This window comes from Lampetra fluviatilis, chromosome 63 (assembly GCF_964198595.1).
Source record: "Lampetra fluviatilis chromosome 63, kcLamFluv1.1, whole genome shotgun sequence".
Classification (NCBI taxonomy): Eukaryota; Metazoa; Chordata; class Hyperoartia; order Petromyzontiformes; family Petromyzontidae; genus Lampetra; species Lampetra fluviatilis.
Window position 1 is genome coordinate 4,720,992 of NC_136337.1, and position 11,853 is coordinate 4,732,844.

The 11,853-nt window shown below is 47.2% G+C and overlaps 1 protein-coding gene across 1 annotated transcript; it reads left to right on the plus strand.

Annotated features, from left to right (window-relative positions):
* Positions 1-962: 962 nt before the first annotated feature.
* H1-10 (H1.10 linker histone) lies at positions 963-9,212 on the plus strand. Its single transcript, XM_078882003.1, has 3 exons — positions 963-1,095; positions 2,691-3,169; positions 3,724-9,212. Exons 2-3 carry the CDS (start codon positions 2,711-2,713, stop codon positions 4,024-4,026), a joined length of 762 nt encoding a protein of 253 aa, XP_078738129.1. The 5' UTR covers positions 963-1,095; positions 2,691-2,710; the 3' UTR covers positions 4,027-9,212.
* The last annotated feature ends 2,641 nt before the right edge of the window (positions 9,213-11,853 follow it).

The window sequence follows — 11,853 nt, forward strand, 5'->3', positions numbered from 1 at the left end:
TCAATTCTCGGATCGCGATTCTTAACGTTAGTGAAGCCAAATGATCGATTCTAACGATTTCCTCGTGTACGGAGAATCGTAAGGATTGATTCATTCATGAAAGTAAACAATTCCAAATGTGTCTCACCAAGTGCAAATTTCGATTTAAAGCTTTCGTGACTGCAGGGATTCATCTTCTTGGTTATTTCGGTAAAGTCACGTAGAAGGGAAATAATAAAATAATAAAAATAAAACATAATAAAATAATTCTCACGACGTTTCGGCCACAACGCAAGCAGCCTTCCTCAGTTTTATTTTTTATTATTGTATTACTTCCCTTCTACGTGACTTTACCGAAAGAACCAAGAAGAAGTGCAAATTAGTTTTGGTATTTGCATTTTTTTTACATTTAATCAGCCTTCACAAGAGGGCCTTCATTCACGTTGTGCAGAATTTCAGCATCCATTGGTTCAACACGAGCAGAATCAGAATCTGTATTTATCCTTTGAGGAATCCGATGAGCTATCAAGCTTTTTTTCACGTCGCCATTGCGATGGTGACGTCACCATAGCGCCGGTGCCAGGCTAGGTGCACCCCGAGACCATGTGGCATTGTAACGGGCGAGTTCAGCTTCAGCTGATGCTCTTATTTCAGCCAATGAGAGCCTAGCTTTCACCTTCACTGCAGCCAATGGGAGGCCACGTCTCACTCCCTCCCCCCCCAGCTACGACCAGTCGCAGCCAATGGGGGAGCGCGCGTCTTCCTCCCGGTCGAAGGCTCTCAGCCAATGGGAGCTCGCGTCTCATCCCTGGTGTCAAGCTCCTGGCCAATGGGAGAGCGCGTCTCATCCCACTGCAACAGCTCCCCCCTTCGTCTCGAGCTCTCAGCCAATGGGAGCTCGCCTCACATCCCTGGTGTCAAGCTCCTGGCCAATGGGAGCTCGCGTCTCATCCGCTGGTCTCAAGCTCTCAGCCAATGGGAGCGCGCGTTTCATCCACTGTCGCTGGGGTGGTTGTTTACCCCACCGCAGCGCGTCCAACCTTCCCCGCGTCTCCGTCTTTTCGTCTCTCCTCCTCCTCTTCGTCGTCTCCTCGGGCCCCCCTAGACACTTCCAAGGTGAGGGGGGGATGGGGGGGGCTCTTGCGCAGCGATGCAATTGTTGAGAGGCGAGGTCTCGGCCATAGGAACGTGGAAAGCGCTCTCGAGGCGAGGCGGGAGTTTCCGTGCTGGATTTTTTTTGTTGCGTGAGACTCGACGATTCGCGTCGTGACGCAGTTAACGCCGCGCTAATTTATTCTCTGCCACGTTACCCCCCTTCCCCTCCTGCGTTACGTTACACCGTGTGGCGTTACATTTGCGTTACAATGTAACATTCCTCTCTCGTTGCGTTACGTTACTCTGCGTTACGTTACTCTCTCGTGTTCACGTCAATCTGCTGCTGCTGACACGAGATGCGTTTCGTGGGTCCCCGTAGCATTTCGAGTTTGTAGGAAATCGGGCGTGGAATCACATGACATGGATTCGACCATTAGTTGTATTTATCTGATAAGTCACGGGCCTCCCCTAGGTCGACTCAGCCTTAAACGAGTGTAGTGTGTACTGGGGAGATAAAGGTGGCCGGGTGTGGTGGTACTCGCTCACAGCACTTGCCTCAAAGGTTTTTGTCTTTGTGTGTGCGAGTGTATGGGGAGCGGTAGTACAGTGGTTAGCGCACCGCGCTATGAATCCGGCCATCCAAATTCGTTTCCCGCCCAGGACCGATAACACTGATCAACACACTTTTTCTGGCATAAGGTATTCCAACGCTTTTAAGGTAATTTTGGGGTGCTGATTCCAAATCTGGCATCAGTTTTTGTCTATCACATGTTTTTGAGATATCAAATATTGCATTTTTTATAAAAACTGGAGAAGAAAAATATTTAAATAACGTGGATATCTACATAAAATGATATTATAAACACTATCCTAAAAATACAGCACCATATTTTATAACTAAAGCAGTCACTGACTCGCAACAACTTGCAATCATAAGTGACAAGTTAATTTCGGGTAAAATCAATGAAAATGGGGTATGCCGATAGCATAAAAATGAGATGTGATAGAGCAAATCTGAGATCAGATTTGGAATCGGCACCCTGAAATTAGTCTAAAACAGCTGCAAACGTCCAGGCCAGATTTTTTTTTTGTTGACGAGTGTAATCAGTGGCGAATATTTGAACCAGTCCTGGGCCTCCCCTAGGTCGACTCAGCCTCAAGTGAGTACTTGGTGCGGTGTGTAAACGTCAGCAGTGGGGAGACAAACGCGGCCCGTCGTGGGGTGTGGACCGCCTGCCCCGTTCTTGTGCCACATTAGCGTCTAAAGGTGCATTTCTAACAGCACTTTCCTAGTCTAGATTTGAAGTTTTCGTGACTGCAGGGATCCATACTCTTTGGTTCTTTCGGTAAAGTCACGTCGGAATAAAATAAATTAAATCACGACGTTTCGATTGCAACACAAGCAATCATCGTCTGATGATGATCATCGTCTGATGATGATTGCTTGTGTTGCAATCGAAACGTCGTGATTTAATTTATTATATTTTATACCTAAGTGACTTTACCGAAAGAACCAAAGAGCACTTTCCTAGTCTGGTGAAGGCTACATGGGGGACGTCGTTGTTGTTGCTGCTGCTTCTTGTTTGTGTGGCCGCAATCACCCCCCGTTATTGCAGCAGTCGTAGTGGTGCCGGTGATGTCCTCGGTGGAAGCGATGGACTCCCTGGAGGTGGCACCGGTGGCGCCTGAGCTCCACGCTGAGGCGCACTCCGACGACCAGGACCCGGACGTCGTCGCCAGGAAGGGCAAGGCCAGGAAGGCCAAGGTGGCCATCAAGGTGGGCGTCAAGCCGTCTCCCACCAAGCCGCCCTACCTGCACGTCGGTGGCGGCGGCGGTAGCATTGGCGCCGGCGGCAAGAAGAAAAAGAAGAAGAAGAACCAGCCGGGAAAATACAGCCGGCTGGTGATCGACGTGATCCGCGCGCTGGGTGAGCGCGGCGGTTCATCGCTCGCCCGCGTGTACGCCGAGGCGCGCAAGGTGGAATGGTTCGACCAGGAGCACGGGCGCACCTACCTCAAGTACTCGGTGAAGGCACTGGTGCAGAATGATACGCTGCTGCAGGTGAAGGGCACGGGCGCCAACGGCTCCTTCAAGGTAAGTGGGGTCGGCGGGCGGGCGGGCAGGCGGTCGGGTGGCAGTCGGCGCCTCTAGGATATGTTGGAAATTGTCAAAAATTTTATTGGGCTTTGCAGCATTCTGGTGTTGCTGAAAAACGGAATCAATTGGTACATTTGCCCACATGACAACTACATTTGATTCTCCGTCGCAAAGCAGAGGGTTATAGTAAAAAAATTACATACTTGCACGGCGATTCAAACCCAAAATAAACGAATTCTAATTGGTAAAACTTTTAATTGAGTCTCTGTGCATTTCATTTTGTGATTAAAATGAAATATGCTGACTTAAATTAAGTCAGCAGACTGAGACTTGACTACAAATCCACAGGTGGTCCTCGAAGGAACGGAATTCTGTCTAAATTTACACTGAGGACCGATGTTTGTCCCGTACTATACTGCATGTCCACCCTGTGTGTGTCTCCAGCGCGATTGAATTGTCTCACTAGGCTGTCGGCTGATTCTCTTGAGCTCGTGTCTCCACCTCGTGTGTGTGCGAGAGTCTCTCAATGTTCTCACGTCATTTTCCGGCAGCTGAACAAGAACAAGCTGGAGAAGAAGGCGGCGGAAGAGAAGGGCAAATCCAAGCCTCCCGCCCCCACCTCCTCCAAGCCGGTGGTCAAGAAGAGCGTGGTGAAGGCCGAGCCCAAGGCGCTGAGGGGCATTGCCGAGGAGAAGAAAAAGAAGAAGGAGCAGAAGCAGAAGAGCCTCAAGGAGAAGAACAAGAAGGCTAAGCATTCCAAGAAGTCCGTGAAGACCTCGGTGGGAAAGTCGGTGTCCAAGGCCATCGCAAAGGGGAAGAAGCCGACCAAGGTGTCAAAGGTCAAGAGGGTGTAGGTCCCCCGCGGCCAGCGCTGGCGTTCTGTAACCAGCCCCGGGCTTTCTAGCGTCACTGAGTTAAGGAGTAAATGCCGTCGTCGGTTTTCGCCGCCATTATTACGGAGCGTAATTGATTTTTTCGGTAATTCGGCCAAGTTTATTTCGCGAGACCTTCCACCAGCAGATAAAAGCCAAAACCAGGTCAATGGTCGCGTGTAAGAGTGTTTAACAATGCGCCGATTATTCATGCGTCGGGTCCCTCACTGGAGATTTGACGAAACATTTTTCGAATGGCTGAATTTAGCAGCAATTGGGTTCTGGAATTTGGTTCTGAAAATTACGTAGCCTAACCCGGAGCTCGCTTCTCAGTTGCCAGCATTAGTCTCGCGCTGCTGTGGTTGTCAGTTTGGTTCTCGGTTGGTTATTGAGTACACTGAGTAAACGTGACATTCTTGTCGGGTGGTAGAGGGTTAATGACAAGACATTTGGCATAAAACTATAACGTGGCCTAACACCCAAAAACAATGGGATTGTCTTATTGGCTGCAGACACCTACATTTCATACGTTTTCTATTTCATTGGGATGGTCAGCGACCAGAATCAGAATCTTATTTAGACTGTAGGAATCCAATAAGCTATGAATCTCTTTTTCACAAATGTCCATTATTTCAAAGGTGTCCAGATTAACAATCAAAACGAGGCGTAATTGATCACACACACATAGTCAATGCAGCTCTACATTGACGCAGTCATTAATGTTGGGTTGTTTTTTTTTTTCTCAAGGCTTATGTTGCTATAATTGTGCGTGCTCCTCTCTACAGAGCTCCCTTTACCCTGCAAAAATATCCGAGCTCAACTATTTTCATAATGTATGTCCGCCACGGTATCAAAATATTCTATTGTCCAGCGCTGGGGGATTGTGAATCGGTCACTCCGTGCCCTCGCTCAAGAGACAAATTCGCTTGGCGAGAATCGCTTAGCTGGCATCCCCTGAGCCACGAGATCGGCAGCAGTGTCGTACACACTCAGTGCCCGCCCACTCCACTCTCGCCAAATTGACCGCCGCCCCGCCTTGGGTTCCTTACAAATTCGGGATCACTCTGAAGATAACGTTACCTCGGACGACTCTCACACCAACTCGGAATCGTTTGCGGTTGATGCTGTTGCTACGGCAAAGTCCTTGAGTTGGTGCTTTGGTCTTGCTGGGTGTGTGGGCTTAATGCCGCTGTGGTTGCTCACGTTGGCTGGCCGTGCTGCCCCCCCGCCCACCCACCCTCTCCCGCTGAGTGAGGACACCAGAAAGTAATTTTAAAATTTGAATTGAACAGTTTAATGGGCAAAAACATTGAACAGAAAGTCACATCTGTCAATAACGCCTCAACAAAAAATATTTTAAAGAAGTTCATGAATAACACTGAGGCCTTAATAGGAAAAGTATACGATAGGCCATGTTTCGGGCAAATGGTCCTTTATCAAAGCTAAGTATTCAGTAGTGCACAAGCACAATTCATAAACTCGCATTCGTGAACAACAACAGCGTCTCCACAAAAAACAGATCGTTGTGCGCAAATCAAGTTTAATGTTGCACAAAATTAACTGCATTGTACAAACACTTCCATGGGTGGTATCTCGTCAAGGAGCACAAACCATCGCGTGACCTGTCATCGCTCGCAGTGACGGCTTTTAGCTCATCAGCGAACAAAGACTCCACGTATTGCGCTTTTGCAGATGCGCTTCTGCGGCAATCTGGAAAGCTCTTCCGATATTAGGAAGCCACTGGAGCGATGCGCTTTTAAATCATATAGATTGAAAACTCATTTATTTGCAACTGCTTTTTGCGTTCACTTTGGTTGCCCTTCCCCTACACCTCCGATTAGCACGGTTGGCTATGTATGGTGCGAAAAAAGTTTGACATACGTACACACGTAGGGTGGACCGCCTGATTCGAACTGCGTACTCTGGACTCCAGGGTGCATGAGTGGCCAATGTTTTTTATTCTAGGTCAAGGCTTGAACGTCATGGGCTGGGTCAGTGTCAAGTAGGTCAAGGTCAACGTCTGGGAGGCCTACACCATAATCCACAATCCAGATTCTGGACTCCAGCGTCCTGAATCCAGTCTCTAAACCCAAGAATCTGGAGTGCAGGTTTTTGTATTCCAAGCTCCATGGTCTGGGTCTTTAGGCGAAACTCTCCTCGCTCAGCACGGAGGCAGAGAAGCAGAGCCAGGAAGTGAATTTGACATTGGTGTAGATCAGGGGTCAGAAACCAAAATAACAAGAAGAGCCTTTTTCGAATTCGGAAAAAAATGCAATATTTGAAGAGCTGCAATACATGTGAATATGAGACGGTGATCCTGAATACATAACATCACGAAGCAGTCCTGAAAGAGCCGCAGGTTTCTGACCTCTGGTGTTGATGAACCGAGGCAGCTTGCACGATCCAAATGTCAAGTGTAGATCCCTGTGTGATGTCTTTATCGAGTGTACATGTGGTGCAGCTGCACCAGACCTATGAGCCGGAGGGTTCCAGGCATTCAGCTTAAGAGAAGGGGGTGGGGGAGGGATAGTGGACACTGCCAACCACGCTACGTCACTGATGCCAAAACACGGCTACCCCGGTGATCTGTGCACCTATTTGTGTCAGGTCACTTTGCTGCACAAATTACCATCTGGTGAAGTGGAGTTTTCTCATCATTTTGGTCAAGCACCGCTTGGAGGGCAATATGTGTGTAGTTAATAGGATGATGTAGTGAACCACTGCATGTGCGGTTTATTTGTCAGTCCGCCGCTGCATGATGGCCTCTCCATGCCATGCGGTTCGTGAGGGTTATTTGACCATACTTAACCGTGCTGGTCAGTGTGGGTTGGTGAAGGTGGGGAGCAGAGTTGTCAGACTCGTACATTACGTAGCTGAGCCGCCCTGTCCCTGTGGGGGACAGGTTAGCTCAATAGACAAAAAAAAGTTCGGAGACGATGAGTAGATACTGTGTGTTGTGTTCTGTCCTCCAGAGAAGTGGGCGACTCCATAGCAGTTGAGCACCAAAGGTTTGTCGAACGGCTAAACGTTATTTCAAAGTGCTCAGCACGAAGTCCGCCTAAATTTATATTGAGGGCGTGCCACGTGCTCTACAGTGCATGTGGGGCTCGCCGTCCTTTCCCTAGTCATTGCCTTCTCATATAATACAAAAACGCACCTGTAGCAATTAGAGTACACAATTATAAGTGTAATTGATCAAAGGTGAGCTCACACCGGCTACAATTAAAACTGCACGTTTCTGCACTACCCTCTGCTGATAATGTAGCGAGTGCCGTGCAGGAGTGTGGAGACAGGACATGGACAAGGGAGGTCGTTTGAATGGTCACCTTCAGGGTTTGTGAGTGATATCTCCCTGCTCCCTCGTGTTTGGCCAGTCCTACGAATGGACCCTTTGCCTTGTGTCTGGGGAAGCGGTGCGATAGTGATCGTGCAGCGGTAGTGATCGTTGCCCCTTCAGTTTTACAACCACCGGCTGAAGCTTAAGAAATGTTTAAATGATACCTTTTTGCAAACAGGTAAAGCCTTATATTTACTTGTGTGGCCATATTACAACATCTGGGCGGTGGTGACTATGCACGTGGCCTGCAATCCATCACTGTGAAGGCAGTAAGGGTTCGTGGATCACCGCACACATTTTGCATAACTTCTTTCCCGTGGGAATCAAGGAGGAGCCATACCCTGGCTCGCCAGCAAAAGGGAGTAATGCAAAGTACGGACAAATATCTGTACTGGATAGAGTGTTTCCCCCTCGCACGGGTGGGTTTTCTCCTAGGTGCTCCGGTTTCCTCCCACACGTAAAAACGCTCATCAATTGTCAGAAAACATCTAAATATATAGAGGACCGCAGAGCTTGGGCAATTGTTGGTAGTGCCGGCTCCGTGCGTGATTGCTACCTTCCAGCTTTTGTGGTTCGCAAGGAGATTGGGAGATGCTATTTGTATGGACGATGACGCTATATGTAATACTAAACAATTATGCATTGGCAATTTGCATTATTATTGTTGTGACTGGCCGCTGCGTATTAAAAAACGATTGCAATACAAAGGTGAAACATTTTAAATTTCTTGTAAATAACAGACCCAGGACCAAAAGCTTTGCCCACCTGGGGTGTCGCAAATTGGTGTCACATAAACCCTGTCACATTCTAATTTTCTATCATTTGTCCAATCCAAGTTCTTTTGCAGAACATTTTCACCAAGCAGACACTTGCTGCCACAACAAAAATTGTATAACCCGCGTACAAATATATTTTCTTGGGTTGCCACACTGACGATCACACCTTCAACTCCGTGACTTAGAGGTAAAGGTTGGTGAACCACAGAGATCGGAGATCTGCATCGGGTTAGGTGACATGGCTCAACGTTCGCGGAGACAACCGCTTATTGCAGATGTTCCCAGCTGAAATATGGCAAGCCGGCCTGGTTAATACTATTAAGTGTCCGTATACTAAGCGCCGTCTGCATCACTTAGTGGACAGTAAAGATCTTGTGATGTCATTCGCAAGAGAAGGCTATCGTGTGCTGGCTTCGTGATCCAAATTCTGAAATATTTAGTAAATTTCAGATAATTTTTCAGCTTTCGGATGTCTTGGTGAATTCCAGTTTACTCAATTGAGATTACACAGCAGCAACCATCGCCCCCCTACTGGCAGACTAATGGACTCATATTCTTAGGTTTTTTAATAAAAGTTAAATAAATTGTATTTTATTTTACTTTTATTAATTTTAATGTTTTTACCTACGTGACTTTACCGAAACAAACCTAAGAATATGAATCCTTGCAGTCACGAAAGCTTCAAATCTAGACTAATGGACTTTGCTGCACTGCCCTCTGCTTTTAATATAGCCCAGCAGCAGCCTACCACCACTGAATCCCTGCATGATGGTTGCCCATCCAGGCAATAGCCAGGCTGCAACTTGTTAAGCTTCTGATATCTGATTAGATTGGCCACATTCTGGGTGATTTGGTCGTCGGCTCCCTATGGAGTCAAAGTGTCCACGTGTTGCCCCCGACTCGAATGAGCCGTCCAGCGTCATCGGACCGACGGCTGACCCGATGGTTTAGCTTGCCTGGCTTTGTGCTGTCCGCTTACCGTTTTGCGAAACACGTTTTTGTTGTGTTGTTTGATTTTTATCGCTTTTTTTCTATACATAAAATGTTTTTCAATATTTGTCAGTTGTGAAGACCATTTTTGTTTAATTTTTTTGGCCTTTACAGTACGTCTGGGTGACGCGGTGGCGAGATATTCACTCTCTTGCATGGTATGCAGGAGGTCGTGAGTTCAATCCCGACCCTGACGCCTGAATATTTGGAGTTTGCGTGTTCTCCCCGTGGTCGCTTGTATTTTTCTCTGGGGACTTCCGGTTTTCCCCTCCACATTTAGAATCAAAATGCGCTCAAAATATTTAGCTGTTATACATTTCCACCTGATAAGCCACTTCATTGAGCTATCATTTGTGTGACCAGGTCGCTTCTGAACAAGGGCTATAAATGCAAGTTCCTTTGTCAAGGCGCTCTTCCCCCTCCAACCCAGCTTAAATATACGCTGCCAAGCGTGGTGCTGTTCATTCAGACGCTGTCTTTCCGACAGACATGTTCTTCACCTGAGGACGGCTGCTTGCGTTGTGGACGTAACGTCGTGATAATTATTTTATCATGTTTTATTTTTATTATTTCCCTTCTACATGACTTTTACCGAAAGAACCAAGAAGATGAATCCCTGCAGTCACGAAAGCTTTAAATCGAAATTTAAGGACTATAAACTTCAGTGGTGCTTACCTGAGTACTGCAGATGTTGGGCAATTGTTGGCGCCGACACGCCGCGTGGCTGCCTACCAGAGGTTTTGATTCCTTACTCGTACCCGGCCGCACCAGGGTCGCAAACGGGTACCCGTACCCGGCCGTACCCTACCCGTACCCGGCCGGGTACGGGGTAGGGTACGGGTATCGGGTACCTGATTGCGACCTCTGGGATGAAGCCATGTTGCAGGTGCGGGTGGGTTGATTCTAGGAACTTGAATTGTGAGAAGAGACAAGACGTTGGGAAATGAGTGACAAACAGTTACTCACCAGTGACTCACTGTCTACCCGTACCCGGTCGCACCAGGGTCGCAAACGGGTACCCGTACCCGGCCGGGTACGGGTAGCCGGGTATCGGGTAGGGTACGGGTATCGGGTACCCGGTTGCGACCTCTGCTGCCTACCTGTTTGTGGTTCCTCGTGCCTCCGAGCCTGCCATTAGTTGAAATTGTCATGCTCATTGCACAACCCACCACGTTTATGCCGCTCTCACATTTATTATGAATGAATCGTCGCTACGGCCTTGCCTTCGTGTCCTCAAGATGTCATCACCAATGCCACTGCTACGAACCCGGCCGCCCGAGTTCTATCCCCACTCACGGCCAACACCAGTGACGATTACCTGGGCCTCCCCTAGGTGTACTCAGCCTCAAATAGGTACCTGGTGCTGTGTAATCATTGCTGCTGGGGAGACAAAAGCGGTCGGGCGTGATGTTGGCTACCCACCCCCTCGTGCGCCGTGCCGGTGTTCATAGGTGCTCACTAACAGCACTTGTCCCAACAGTATGTCAAGGCTATACGGGGGATCTTTGTCTTTAGTTACTTCCCCACACCTTGCAATCCGTTTCTTCTAATGGCAGGTCTCACAACTGCCACATGATGAACTCAACTCTAAAGGGCCTGTTTTATTGTCTCAACGCCATCACCAGCAGACAATTTAGTTTTTGCTCACACCCATCACATGAATTATAATCACTAATTAAAAATGCTATACAATGAGAAAATTATATACACTATGCAAAATATTCACGTGTTATATAATGTTTACATCCAACTAGGAACCAATATCTTTATTAATAGTAGTCAGACTTGCCTGGATCATGGCTGGTCAACTCGGCAAGGGCCCCCTGTTAGAAATGGGTCACAGTTCCACGCAGCAAACCGAATTGGATTAACACGACAGCTTCGCCCAGGCATGTCCAAAGTCCGGCCCGCGGGCCAATAACGGCCCGCGGTTAGATTTCATACGGCCCGCAGCTTCGGTCTTATAATGTGTTATTTATGGCTCGCTAGCTCTGTCAGAATAAATACATCATAAAACTCATGGAAATGTAAGGTATTCTATACAGTTTGTTCAATGTTATCTGACTGAATGAAAGGCAGAATTGCGTTTTTAGAGTTGTTCACGTTCTGCCTGAGTGGTTTATATTTGATTTTTCGATTTAAAGCTTTCGTGACTGCAGGTATTCATCTTCTTGGTTCTTTCGGTAAAGTCACGTAGAAGGGAAGTAATAAAATAATGAAAATAAAACATAATAAAATTATTTTATTATGTTTTATTTTTATTATTTTAGAAAATTATTTTATAATAAAATTATTAATTTAGGAGCTTTCGTGACTGCAGGAATTATTCTTTGGTTCTTTTCGGTTAAGTCACGTCTAAAAATAAAATAATAAATTAAAATAACATATTACGACGTTTCGATTGCAACACAAGCAATCATCATCAGGTATAAAAGAAATAGCAACAAAAATCTAACTAGAAAACTATAGACAGACATACAAGCAGACAGACATCACAACGGCACACAGAGAGAGGACACAAATCGGCACAAAGAGAGGGGTCGTTTCTGTGACGGTCCCTTAAATATAGAGAGGGGGGGCGGGGACGGAGAGAGGGAGGGGGCAGAGAGAATTAGCATATCAATGAGTGTACGGCAACGTACTGCTGTTGCAAGTAAGATGACAATGTGGAACGGGCACGCAAAATTGAAAACGGGCACGCAAAAT

Coding starts and splice junctions, on each gene's coding strand:
- H1-10 (XM_078882003.1), top strand. CDS start 2,711: ATGTCCTCGGTGGAAGCGATGGACTCCCTGGAGGTGGCACCGGTGGCG. Junction 3,170..3,723: donor GCGCCAACGGCTCCTTCAAG/GTAAGTGGGGTC, acceptor ATTTTCCGGCAG/CTGAACAAGAACAAGCTGGA.